Source organism: Aquila chrysaetos, chromosome 3, assembly GCF_900496995.4.
Source record: "Aquila chrysaetos chrysaetos chromosome 3, bAquChr1.4, whole genome shotgun sequence".
Lineage (NCBI taxonomy): Eukaryota > Metazoa > Chordata > Aves > Accipitriformes > Accipitridae > Aquila > Aquila chrysaetos.
In genome coordinates, this window is record NC_044006.1 from 60,462,945 (window position 1) to 60,477,036 (window position 14,092).

At 39.5% G+C, this 14,092-nt stretch overlaps 1 protein-coding gene across 1 annotated transcript in view; it reads left to right on the forward strand.

Annotated features, from left to right (window-relative positions):
• The window catches only part of LOC115339274 (myosin-IIIa-like), a 34,122-nt gene that overhangs the window by 15,319 nt on the left and 4,711 nt on the right, over positions 1–14,092 (forward strand). The window contains exons 11-13 of the mRNA XM_030008993.1: positions 180–318; positions 10,927–11,036; positions 13,555–13,595. Coding sequence (XP_029864853.1) covers positions 180–318; positions 10,927–11,036; positions 13,555–13,595 — 290 coding nt within the window. The remainder of the gene's footprint in view (positions 1–179; positions 319–10,926; positions 11,037–13,554; positions 13,596–14,092) is intronic.

Below are 14,092 nucleotides of genomic sequence, written 5' to 3' on the forward strand. Positions count from 1 at the left end.
ATCTTTTTTTCTTTCTTTTTTAAAGGGTATGGGAGTTAAATGTGGTAGGGGTCTACACTGCAGTAGGCAGAGCAATACCTTTTAAATTCATTCTCTAGTCCACTATTTTACCTTTTATTACCTTGGAACATGTATACTTATATATATAATAATGTAAAATCCTGTGTTATATTTTTCAGATATCAAAATTATCCGAAGACTACTTAGCATTGCAGCAAAAATTGAATGAAATGATATTGTCACATCAGCTGAAACCCGTGAAGCTGTCCAAAGATAAGCAAGCTAATGGCCGACTTTCTTCTCATGTTTGTCAGTCAGGTAATGTTGAACCTTACTGTTAGCAGAATTTTCATTTGTAAACAGGACTGTCAAGAATTGACTCCTAGTCATGTTTTTAAAGGCCAGGGAACTAGTAGATGAGTTAGCTCTGGCTTCTAATATAACTCAGGCTGTACATTTTTGTACTATGCCCTGTATCAGTACATGTCTGGAACATAGTTTCCAGAGAAATATCCAAGCCTGGTTGGGATTTGCATATTTACCATTTTTCGTGGTATTTTGTTTCAGTGCTTCTTAAGATTGGTGAATGAATCATTGTGAAGCCTAGGCATAGCATCTCTAGCAATACTTTCATTTGGTAAAAATTCCACATTGGCTCTTTTTCACTCATATGTTGCTCAACTGTGTGTGCTATTGGTAAGGTATGGGACTATGTTTTAAAAACAAAATATTTTTTTAGATACTATGTCAAACAATTTACCAAAGTTTGTCACATATATGCTGAGTAAAGTTTAGCTATCCACAAATACAACTGAGGCTATTAGAACTTGTAACTTCTACCCATATTGGTGGGTATGTCCTTAAAATTACAAGTAAAGTTTTATTAATAATTGGCACCTATTTAACTCACACACTTAAGAGGACATTACCTCTGAAGGTACACTCCAAAGTTATTTATATTCTAGTTAACATGGTCAGTGGGGGTTCCCAAAATGCAAGCATGCTTGGAGCCGGTTCGGTGGCAGTGGGGAGGAGTACTGGGAGAATAAAGGTGGAAAACACGGGATTCAGAGCATGCAGATCATTAAGACCTGCGCCCCTTGGGGAGATCCACAAAGAGCTGACTGAGCTGCCCAAGCCTCTTCAGTTGGAATAGATGTAACAGGATTTCCTCAGCTTGTGTCTTGGGCTGCAGATGTGGAGGAAGATGAGGGCAAACGTTGCAGATCACTGGGTAGGTCTCCATTTCTGCAGGGACCTTGTGCCAGCCCATGCCACTGCACTGCCTCTGGGGAAGATCTCTGCTCGCCTCTGCACAGCTGGGATCATATCCAGGACTGTCCCTCGCTGCCCAGAGCTAATTGTACTATTGTTGTGGTTTAACCCCAGCCAGCAACTAGGCACAATGCAGCCGCTCACTCACTTCCCCCCACCCAGTGGGATGGGGGACAGAATCAGGAAGAAAAAGTAAAACTCGTGGTTTGAGATAAAGACAGCTTAATAGGACAGAAATGAAGAAAATGATGATGATGTTAATAATAATAATAATAATAAAAGAATTGGACTATACAAAACAAGTGATGCACAATGCAATTCCTCACCATTCCCCAACCAATACCCAGTTAGTCCCCAAGCAGCGATCCGCCCCCCAAGCCAACGCCCCCCAATTTATATACTGGGCATGACATCACATGGTATGGAATACCCCATTGGCCAGTTTGGGTCAGCTGCCCTGGCTGTGTCCCCTCCCAACTTCTTGTGCCCCTCCAGCCTTCTTGCTGGCTGGGCATCAGAAGCTGAAAAATCCTTGACTTAGTATAATCATCACTTGGCAACAACTGAAAACATCAGTGTGTTATCGACATTATTCTCATACTGAATCCAAAACATAACACTATACCAGCTACTAGAAAGAAAATTAACTCTATCCCAGCCAAAACCAGGACAGCTATTTTCACTATAACATTGTGGATTCAGTTTCATGTATGCCAGTACTTCTTCCTGTTCCCATGGCTTCATTGAAGAGATCCTAGAAGTACTTCAGCCCTGCTTTGCAGTCCTCTCAAATGGGCAAGCTGGTGAAATGAGGGCTTGGTGTTTACAAAAGCTAAACCTCTAAGTGTAAACTGGCTGCTGATAGATAATCTATGTAGTTCAGCATGTTTCCAAGACCAAAGTCTGCAAGACAAAAGAAACGTGAAATGGAAGACTAAGTGCAATGATCTTTCATTAAAGACAGAGCAATGTTTGTGATTGTCATTAATGGGTTTGTACTGAGTGCTCTATTAAATATTGCTGATTTTTGACAAGGTAAACTTGAGGAATTAAAAATGCATGCTTTGGAAAATAACTCTTGGTTCTTAGACATTTTCCTACAGAAACTAGAGAAGATAGGTGGAGGGAAAAGGAATATAAAAATACCTGGTTTATCAGTTAAAGATCTCATTACTTACACAAGTGAACCAGGTGAAAATGTACCAGTATTTCCATGACGTGCAAAATGGAGCAAAGTCTACCCTTCACATTGCTATAAATTTAAGTAGCTCTACAGGAGGCAAAAGGATGCCAGGGTTTCTCACCTGTGCATGCAACCCTGCTTAAAGTGGTGTCCAGTCAGCCACTTCACTTCCCTTTATCTCTGAATATGTCCCACTGCTTTAAAACTCTGTGGTGTCATAATACAGCAGTTTTCCAGTGGTAAGGTGTGTGGAAGTACTGTGTTGTATCCTTTTGAACACTGACATGAAAAAAGTCATACATTTCTTTGAACCAAGTCAAAATGCTTTTTAAGATAACACTGAAACAGTTCTTGAGTTGCACAAGAGACCAGGTCTTTGGCCTAATTTTAATAAATAAAAGGAAATAAAATTTTTTTACCAGGTAATGTTGGGTGGGCTTAACAAAAGGAGGATTTATTTTCTTTATGTTTTCTCCTGACAAATGTCTGTATGTGTGATGTGACAGCACTTAGCTCTTTTGTGCATCGGGCAAAATCTCTAAGAAAATTCTGATGAATTACAAGCCTCCCCTTTTTTTCTCTCTATCTTATGCATGCTAAAATTGAATGTTTGCTATTTTGACTAATTGTCTTTTACAAAAAATGTCAGCAATAGCAATCATAACTTTAAAACAGTAGGAAGCATCAAAAAGAGAGTCCTGAATGCTCATATTCACATAGATTAAAACATACTTTTCAGTCAAGGCATGCTCATTTCAAGATGGCTCCTGCAGAATTTTAAGAAAATTTTTTTTCAGAATAAATATGGTGGACACATGCTTTTAGTTTTGATTAAATTGCTGCAAGTTGGCATGTAGACGAGGTGAGTACAGGGCTCAGAAGGAGTTACCCTTTCCAAAGCTGAATGCATTTAAAATGAAATAGTGGGTGCTATTTGACTAACAGGCAATGACTGAACTCACTATAGAGAAATGTGTCACTAAAGCACAGCCCAGCTGAAGTTGTCCTACCAGACCTTAAACATTGTAAAGCATGAGTTGGCCCCTTCTATCTCAAACCAAACTAGCCCCTCCAGCCTATTTACCACTGTCCAGCTAGTCACATACTGAATGCTCTGCTCCAGTAAGTCAAACCACCCCAAAACCAGTCCTCCTCCAGTTCTTGACAGAACTCTTGTTCCCAGTCTTTCTGTAGCAAACTTTCCCTTGATACAAGAGGCAGTATTATACTTTGAGCTGGGTCTGGCTCCTTGGCCCTTCTTGCCCAGCTGGTCTGAGCTGAGCAGCCATAGTTTGTGTTTGCTGTGTTCTCTTGTTGACCCAAGTACCTCGTACAATGTGTGTGGCTACTCATGATAAATGTAATGAAGGTGACTTTTGCTAGACGTTGAACTTTAAAAAAGTGCAAAGGAAGGCCAGCCAGGTTCTGGTTAAGTGCTCTGCCAGCCTTCCCGGCCATGATGTGAAGTTTCACTCTCTGCAACACAGTGGGTTTGACAGTGGATGCCAGGCTCAGCCGCTCACCTAGGGTATGGAGTGATGGCAGCAGGGACCTGAGCCGTGATTTCTCACATTCCCACGGCCATATTTATAACTTCTGACCAGTCCACTTGAAAGACCTGTCTTGGTGTGGAATGTGAACTTTTTTTTTTTCTACATTTGAACATAATTCACGCGACAGGAAAACTGTTTCCGTTCCAGCTATGACCAATGCACAGGATATTGAAGTAAGAGAATACACTGCAGTAATTCCCTAGCTTGCCTCTGAGCCGGTTGGAGCCTAAACATTACAGAACTCAGTCACAAAGCTGCATTGTCTTAAGTAAATGTTTATTACAGCAAACATGATCTAACTAGATGTAGAGAATATTTAAGTAAAAATACGCCTGTGTGCAGTTCATTTAGGTTGTGCTGTCTACAACACAGAAGTTATCAGCATTCTGGATATTGTACTTTCCTCCTGTATGCAATATAGTAAGATAAGTACAGAAAACAAAGACTTGAGGTAATGTACTGCAGACTATTATGCTAAAGTGAAGCAGGTAGACGTGGTGAGTGATCCACTGTCTATTAAACAGGGAGCAGCCTTCCTGTCTTCTTGCCTACATTATGTGTTACAGTACAATTTATATACACACATTTACTGAAAGATATGCTTTTACTGCAGGCTTCCCTCTAGGGCTACCTTTGCTGTCCTACCCTTATGAAGGCAAGGATTGTTGAGCTTTAGCTGTTCTTTAAATCATGTAGTATTTACCTATTTGTAATTACTTTGGTCATTTACATTTATTTACATTTCTTCCTCAGCTTCACTAGTTTTATATGTCTTTTTACATCTATAACACATGAATTGTATTTTATAGCTCTGTGCCAGATAGGAATACCTGTCCGCCTTCATCTGTGGGTAGGTGGCCATTGTTCAGTTTGAGAACTTACCAGCTCCCCTGATAAAATATTTTATTACGTTGCTACCCACAGAAGGGAAGGAAGTGTGGGACAGCTGGATGGCATACTGTGACAAATGTTCAGATTTTCAAAACTGTTTATTTTAATAAAAATGCAAAGCCTGCAGTTTAAAGAACATATGAGCAAAAAGGTTAAATGAATCTTAAATCCACAAGGTTAAGTTGTTCTTAAGTGAATTTATTTGTATTTATAAAAATGCATAAAGTAAGCTGCACAAGGTTCCTGGAATAAACAGTATTCCCTGTGGCTTGAATTTCTGAGTAGGTTATATTTGCTTACTAAATGCTTTCAGCTAAACGTAATGGCTGCATCCCAGAACTGCACCTTTGGACTGCTAGTGAGCCTTGGGTTACTGTGGTGTCAGAATAGATGCACAAATGGCCACTGTCAAGTTTTTTGAGGTCAAAGCCTGAAGTGAGGGGAATTTCATCATTATGGGAGCAAATTTTTTCTTTTTTCTCCAGATGAATAATGGTGCCCATCCTTCTAAGTATTAAATGACAGTTCAAGTACAAAATCTCAGGAAGAGAATTTTCTATATTTAGAATGAAATTCACATGGTATGAGGAACTCCGGTGCAGCTGAGGACCTTTCCAGCTACATGAAGCAGTGAGACAGGCAGGGTTTTCATCCAGGATTCCTCCTGCTGTAGGCTGCCGCAGCACTATTGATGGGGGTTTCATGGGCAGCCTTTGCAAGGAAAAGGGAGCCTGTGTAGCAGTGGGTGAGGAGAGCAGTATTCACTGGCTGGTCTTTCTTCTTCGCAAGCAAGTGGCCAGCCAGGGAGCACTGAGGTGTTGACTACCCTGGAGAAAAGCAGGCTAGTCAAGCACTTCTGCTGTCTGGTTGTTCTCAGCCACTGGAGTGGCCCTTTGGACATGATGCAGCCAGGATGTACAAGATCTGGTTTGGGAGTTTGTCAGATCCATGGCAGAGCATAAGATTTGGGAGGTCACGGAAGCGGAGTACAGCCCATTTTCCTTAAACATCCTCTCCTAAATAGCAATAATCCCAGGTCACCAGACTCTCAGAAATGAGAGCATTAGTGTCAGTCAGAGACTGAAACTACTTCCCTCAATGGGGCTGGTGGGACTTAGGCATGAGAGATCAAACACTCAACTCCTGTTGGATGCAATCGGGGAGTTCTCGGTCTCTTGCAGTTCCTAGTCCTAGGTCTGTGCCAGAATAATCCCTCTGTTTTTTCCAGATTTCTAAGAATTTGCACCCATCAACCGTAATTTCCAAATCTGACTGTGGTAAACATCCCATGAATAAACAATACCTAAGAATTACTAACCAGAGCAGTGTTTTTCTATGTGCGAATCCCAAACTTGAGTCATTACATCCTCACACTGTGTATAATTAGGACAGTAAAAAGGTATGCATGTAAATGTTGTAAGCAGTAATAGCTGTTCACTTCTCATCCTGGAATTCCGGTTGCATTTTTCTGATTACTTCCAAGCCCCTCTACAAAACCCATACAATTACTGCTCTTACTCTTGTTTTTCTCCATGCTTTATTCTGAGCCTGGCTTTATACTTCTGTCCTTGTAAGATGTGGAACAGCGCTGAATCAAACATGTAACATTTCACTTAAATGACCTGAAGACGGGTTTATCTGTTTCTCCAGGTGGCCTAATAAATAGAGACCTTTCATCACTTAGATGCTTATCACAGCTGTAACCACACTATTTCTCCGGTCTTCAGTATAAGATCTGTTGTAAGTCATACGTTAATTTACATTAGCATCCATGGATGTTGATTCCTCAAGATTGTTGTCTTCCAAGCTTATCATTGTATGTCAGAATGTGCAGACAGTTCAACCTAAAGGGCTGTTGATACCGACTCATCTTTATTCAAGTATTTCTTGCTCATACTTGAATGTTTCAAGCACATGCAGATCTCCACAGTTTCCATAGTTTGTGGTGGTGTTCAGGATACACATACATTAAATGAGCTGGTCCTAAATTTCCTTGTCCCTTTTCTTATTTTTTCAGTGTATTTGGAGCTTTCAGTGAGGGCTGAGTATGAAAGTATTAATACCTTGTAACTGAACACCATAGAGTCAGAGTGCGTGTGTAACTTGGGTAGGAACCTTTGAGGTAAACGAGCTAGCTGAGATACTGATAGGAATAAGGACTTTTCCTTAGATTTGCTAGACCTTCTTTAATGTTACCTGGCAGCCACACTGTTCACATGCCTTCACTGAACCTTAACTCTGTAATTCGTTCATTCTCATGGAGAATGACCTTAACTTTTATTAAACTTTCCATCATCACTTGATCAAATGTATGTTTTGACAGTCTGCTTCAGGTTTGGGCAGGAGAGAGGTCTAACTTCCTGGCCATGGGTTACAGCATGGCTGACATTCGCTGTTGAGGTTCAAAAGCAAAGCATCCAGGTCACGAGAGCAAAACCTCTTTCTTTTGACTAATTGAGTACTGACTGTGTGCACTTAGGCAGTTTGAGGAAAATCCTTCTCCCTTTCAACTTGTTCAACATGTCTTCCTCTTGGTAAAACCTTTAAAAAGGAACGGCTGTGTAGCATCAATTGTTTTTGTTTCCAGTTTTTCCTACGCGTTGCTTCTAAGGCATGTGAATGTGTCACGGCACTGACAGCACCCGTTCAGGTAGATAGGACCGCAGGGCACGGGCTGGCTGCAGAGCTGGGAGTCTCAGCACAGTCCTTCAGTCCAGCACCTTGGCTGTGCTAACAACTAAGTGGGACATAAGCTTAAGCAAGTCTCGGTGTATCTTGCCTTCTGCATCTCATTTACCCTGCTAGTAGGATAAGGGTGATAGTGCCAACCTGACATTTCCAAAGTGCTTTGACAGCTACTGTTGTGAATGGTTTTCATATCAATGTGCATTATTTAAATGTTTGTTAAATAGAAAGCATCAGTTTTCCTTTTACACATAAAGCACAAAGCCAGGTCTTGCTACAGATACTTGAAGTCTTAAACTAGGCTATAGGTTATTTTACTATGGAGAGAATGGGCTTCACCAAAAAGCTTTTCTTTGTAATGGACTCTAGAAGCAACATAATTGGCTTATTAATAAGTGAATGATTTTACTCCTTCTTTCTGCTTCATTCCCTACTGCAGAAAGATGTAGGCCATCTGGAAAACGAGCGCATCAAACTCACCATTTATCAGGCTTGGGTATTTAATTTGCCTTCCACCTTTAACTCTACTAAGTAAATGGTTTCTGGAATTATCAGCAACTAAGAAAAAAGCAAATTTTACTTTGTGCAGTGAGTTATCCAATACAAGCAACTAACACATCAGCTTTATTTCAGTAGCAATGAACACACAAATCTAAGCGCAGAAGGAAATCACAAGTTCACTTTCTGGTGAAACAAATCAAGCTAAACCCATCAAACTATTTTTTACTTACTGTGTAATGTGGAGACAGAACTGAGAATTGCATTTTCAGCCCTCTATGTAATTTTTAAAAGGAACGATGGAGGTCCAAGCTTAGAAGGCTGCCTGCCCCAACATGGTATTTTTATTCCCTCAGTTCTTTTGCATAGCTTATACATATGTACAACGCACAAGCTGAGATGAAAAGCTATTTTTTACGGAAACCCTTATCACTGTCAAAATGATGTTTTCTGAATGTAAGAGGAGTCTTCTTTGCATAGCACATATGCAAGAAGTATACAAGTAATTTCTGTTGGAATAATTGTAATCTAGAATACGATAGTGCTTGATGTGTTTGACAGTGATGAATTAAATAACGTAACAGCATACATAGTGATGAATTCTGAGGGGACAACAAAAAGTCTTTAGGTATTACGAGAGCTTTTTCCCTGGGTTTTTCCTAAAGCCATCAATTTGGCTTCATTTTTTTTTTCCTAGATTTTTATGCAGTCATGATCTTTGACACAATTTTTTAAAATGTGCTACAGAGAGGGGTTAGGTGTTTCTATTCAACTACACTGAATTTTAAGGGTTTTTTTTTAAGGTATTGTTTCCAGTTTAGGCTCCTGTTGTGTTTAAAAATAAAATAGGGAAGATATGCCTCTACTGTCTCACAAATGGAAACTTGGATAACTCCAGGTGGTCCATTTGAAATCCAGCAGGGTTACAACAGCCCACATACGAGCACAGTCAGGCCTGCTATACCTATTCAAATCAAAGAATGTAATTTATATTTAATACAGGTTACTGAAATGAATTTATTGCATCTAAATTTCATTGTTTAACATGAATTATCTGTACCCTGGCTTAGAAAAAGACCATTGTTCTTTTAAGTGCAAACTGTTAAAAAGATACTTGTTCATTCATTACATGAGGAGCAGTCTGCATTTCAGATAAGAAACTAAAACAATAAATGTAATCATTATCCAACTACAATTTAAATTAACATTATTCGTTCTGGCTCCTCTGTATATCCATGACCTTTATAAGCCTTTATTTATCACACATAACAAAAAACTTACACAGCTAATTTTGCAGGAGTCAACACTGATGTATTACTGATCATTTCTCATTTTAAATGATCGTGCTACCTCCTTAATTAAAAAGATGTCTGATGTACATGGGAGAGTTTTTATTTTTTATCATGTAAAAGGGTTTCTGATGGTCATTAGAGAACAAAATACATTCTTCCTTCTAAGACTCAGTCACATGTACTTAGCACATCTATATGGAGTTATGGAGTTAAAGTTGCCTCATGTGAAAGAGGATTACATCAGCAGAACACACTTCAGTAATTCACTGGGGGCTAGATCTTCATTCCAGCCTCACACTGTATTAATTTATGAGTAAGGAGATGTTTTTTCTCATGGACTGTCCTCTGAATACTTCTGTGATGGGACAAGGACAATATAAAACCTCACTGGATAATGCAAAATACCTGGATACATGGTTCACCGTGCCTAGACCTTGTGCTGTGACTTCATTCATCACCCTGTATGTGTCCCTATGACCCATCTCTATTGTCGGTGTTCTGCTGCCATGCAACCCCCTCCTCCTTCATCATGAAGGAATTGCTGTAGCAAACTTTTCCTATAGCTGAAGCCAAATGTAAGGTGATCACGCTCACCATGCTGTACGTTTGTGGTCCCTCAGCCTGCCAGAGTCAGTTCTGTGGTCTCCAAGAATAAGGCATTAGGAGCCCTGCATTCTATGTTGGCTCTGTGACAAACAGCCTATGAACCCTTACCAGCCCTATATCTTAGCACTGTCAGAACTGCATATAGATTTTTAACAAGCAAATAGCCAAGACATTTTTCTAGTTCCCCATGTGCCAGCCAATGTAACCCACAAGTCAGTGCCTAACTCTGAGTTTGGAGACTGCCAGAGGACAGCAGTTCCATTTTGTGTCAAAATCTTGGTTTTGTTTCCATTAGAATGAAAACTTTTTTTGCATGTTTGCAGAAAGCTTTTGTAGAAATAAACCAGAAGTTGAGTACACTAAACTAGATTACACTGGATGCAATGGACATGGTCAGGCTGTGTTGCCCAGTGGTACATGATTTGGCTTGAAACAGAACAGCCTCAGCAGGAGACCTTGGGGAAAAACTACACCATGATTATGTAGAGGACTAGCCTCTGAGCCAGAGGTCTAATGCTAGTTCCCTCATTCGACACCTTCATGATTGACTCGAGTCTGAAAAGATACCGTCCTCACCGCCCAGGTCCCTGTTACGAGATGGTAGCCTTCCAGTGTCCATTACCCTTCAGAGCCCTTTTTTGAATGTGGAGAATTAGCCCTTTTCAGAAGGAGAAGCCTGTGCCAGGCAGACTGCTGGGCTGTTCCAACCTGACATTTGTTACGTGGCATGTGTCCACGTGCGTAGTCAGGACTCATACGGATAAACCAGTTCTGCTTTCCGGTCTGGTGATGGAAATGCCCCAAACGCTTTCTTGAGTTACAGCAAGCAGTAGAAGTGGCTATGTGGATTTTTTTGCTCTCTTTAGTGAAATGCTCTCCTGTTTTTGTAAAAGCCTCCCACGCTGTGAAGAAATAAGCATTGCTATCTTCTGCTTTTTCACAGTTGCGGCCAAAGTAGAAGACTCTCGCCCAATGCAGAGACCTCCAAGGAGGCCACGGAAGCCCAAGACATTAAATAATCCGGAAGACTCTACCTACTACACTCTAATACATGTGAGTTTAGCAAGTTTTTGTGGGCTAAAAATGCCAGAAAATTCCCACCTAAACTTTCTTTCTGATTGCCCAATTCCCTGTATTAATTTCTAATGCAGCATAAAAGCTGTGCCCTGCTGAAAGGAGGCAGGCCACAAACTTCACATTTCAAACTAGACTTGAAATTGAGGTTCAGAGTTACCCTGATTGGGGACCTAGGTCAGGCCAATTCTTACTTTTGTACCTAAACATATGTACATTCATTATATGCATAAGCAGCATTTGCACTTCAATACCCAAATTAAGTGCCTGGTCTCCGTAGTTTCTTTGTAAGTCATGGGAGAGAAACAGGTTTGTTCGGAGAGCTATTTTGAGCGTCTAAATTAGTGCTCAATCTTGCAGAGGGAGCAAATATTAAAATAGGCTGTATTAGTATGCACACTGTAACTTCCTTTACAAATGTGTCAGATTGTGATTATGAAGGAATTGGCAAATACCAACAGCTCAGGAGACTAATGGATTTGAGTGTCTCTATATATAGCCTTTGGTCCAAGTTCAGCTGCCAAGGGCTGCTTTCCACTATTGACTTCAGTGCCCTTAAATATAGAAAAAAAAGTAAGAAAGTAAGCAGAAAGAGAGAAAATGTAAAAGCAGCTCAGAAAGCAGTTCCAACAAAAAAGCAATTAAACTCATTTGCTTGAGGTGCCTGCATCTTAGTGACCTATTTTAACAGCCGCTGAGAGCCCAGCTAATAAACTAACCATAGCAATTGCTTCTCCTTTCAACAGAAGGTGTCACCAGGACCTTTAGGGAGAGTTGTGTCTGGCATACCAAAAAAGACAAATATGGCTATATTTTATTATGGGGGCTTTGAAATAACACAGCTTTGGAACAGTGATATTCTGAAAAGAAAGTATATTTTTATAAATAAATTGGCATGTAAGAATAAGATTTGTTTTGTGAAAGCAAGATTGGTGAGATAAAGGACTGAAATGAAAGGCATGACACTGAATTCTTTATTAGGAAATTTCTGAGGAGAAGGGTAATTCTGAAGCAAATGCATATTTAGAAAGCTGAGGCTATACAGTCAGGAACATAGTATTTTCTGAAAGTTAATTTGTTACATGGCCAGCTCCATATCAGAAAACAGCCATCACATCAGTGCAAGCAAAACCTGCAGTAATGCCAGGGAATTTTGAAACTGATTTTTAGCAGCAGTTTTTCAAGGTATTAATCAATATTACCTTCAATTAGTTGTATTTTTCAAGAAGGTGCGAAAAAGAGAAGCCTGTCTTCCTGACATTAAGTTCCCTGGTAAGGGAAAGGTTCAGCATAAATGTCTATACACTGAAGCTTAGAAGGGAGACCTACTAGTTCTTAAATTCTTAGGCCTTGGGTAAGTCATTGAGCTCTAACTTGAGATACTTGACGGTAGTCAGCTTTCCCAGCTGTTGTGGATTTTCCACCTTACTAAAAACCTCTGTGACCTGCGGGTATTCGCAGATGATTATCAAGCCCAGATCACCTGAAAGTGAAGGCACACAATGAGTGCCTTTTTTGAAAAATTTTCTCTATCTTCTGCAAAAACAGGTATTTCTCTCTATTAATTAGACACCTTCCATTCTCATTCATCTCCTTGCATATCAAATGAGCTAAAGGGGTACAAGGTATAAATGAAGCCTGACAATAGCCCATTGTTCATACAAGGCACTAAAAGTTTATTTTGGGTTATATTTCTTTAAATCAGCCTACCATTTTGCAATTACATGTCTTGTCCATTTGCCTGCACACTGAAGTCCATCAGGACTTCTGAGAATCGGTGACTTTAGAGTCACTAATTCTAGTAAGTTTTCACTCGTTTGCAGGAAGCACAATTAAGACCAAAATTAAGACCATCTGCACTTAAAAACACTGCTCTTGCAGTGTGATGCATTAGATGCTGCAACATAGCATTGTTTTGGCTGTAGGGACAGAAATCTATTAGAGATAAGAAATTATTCACATTCCCTCTGAATCTTCTCTCCTCTGCATTTCTAGATGTCTCATATCCTAAAGGTGCTTTTGCCACCTAGTATACTGCTTTTTAAATGGGGCCTTTGTCCATTTTATTTTACTAAAACCTGTGACAAGACTGCATTAATGAGAATAGGATTATGCCTGCTCCCACTGATTTGCCTGTATTCATGGAAAATCTCATGGCATCACAGCAAATTTGCCTCAGTGAGGTACACTTGTCAACTTCATTAAAACAACTATAGATATTTGAAAGTTTTAGATCTCCTTTTTTGTTCTGATTGCAATTACTTTAGCTTTTTTTCACAGTATGGCAACTGAAATTTGGGAGTAACAATGCTAATCCCATTCTCAGTCTCAAAGATTCTGAGAAGAGATTTTTCTGGAGCACTTGCTCAGCAAATTAGATTCTTTATATTTTCTTTTAATGAAAAATATACAACACTCTCCCACCTAACATTGATGAATTGTGTCTTTGCATAAGCTTTCCTTTCAGTATTTTTTTAATTACTTTGTATTTTCTTAGAAATCAATACAAGACGAAAAACGGAAACCAAGAAAAGAAAGGTAATTTTTGTCATTATCTCACTATTGTCATTTTAGTACTCTAGAAATAGTTCTTAGCTGTACTTCAACCAGGAGAATAAAGCATTAAAAAAAGCATGGTAATTTGGTGATTCACAGGAAGGACATTGTATACAAAGTTAAAATATGCAATTTTCAATGACAAAAATCCATTACAGAATTCAGTCGTTCAGTTTTACTACAGCATGGCCCTTTACCATGGCAACACAAGCATAATAATAAGTTAAGATAAGGTCCACATCAAAGATAGTTCTGACACAGAAAATAATTGAGGGTGCTTAAAATTCCAGCCAAAGCAAATGAGCAACCAGTTCTTTTTTGTTAGCAAAAATACAAACACTGTTAAAATCCTCTCCTACAAATATATGACTGTTTGGAAATAGATCATAAAAAATCAAAACAATTATTAATAACAGGTAAAGAAGAGTAGCCCTTGAAATTTCAGCCAGAAGTCTTTTCTTCACAGTGTAACTAACCTA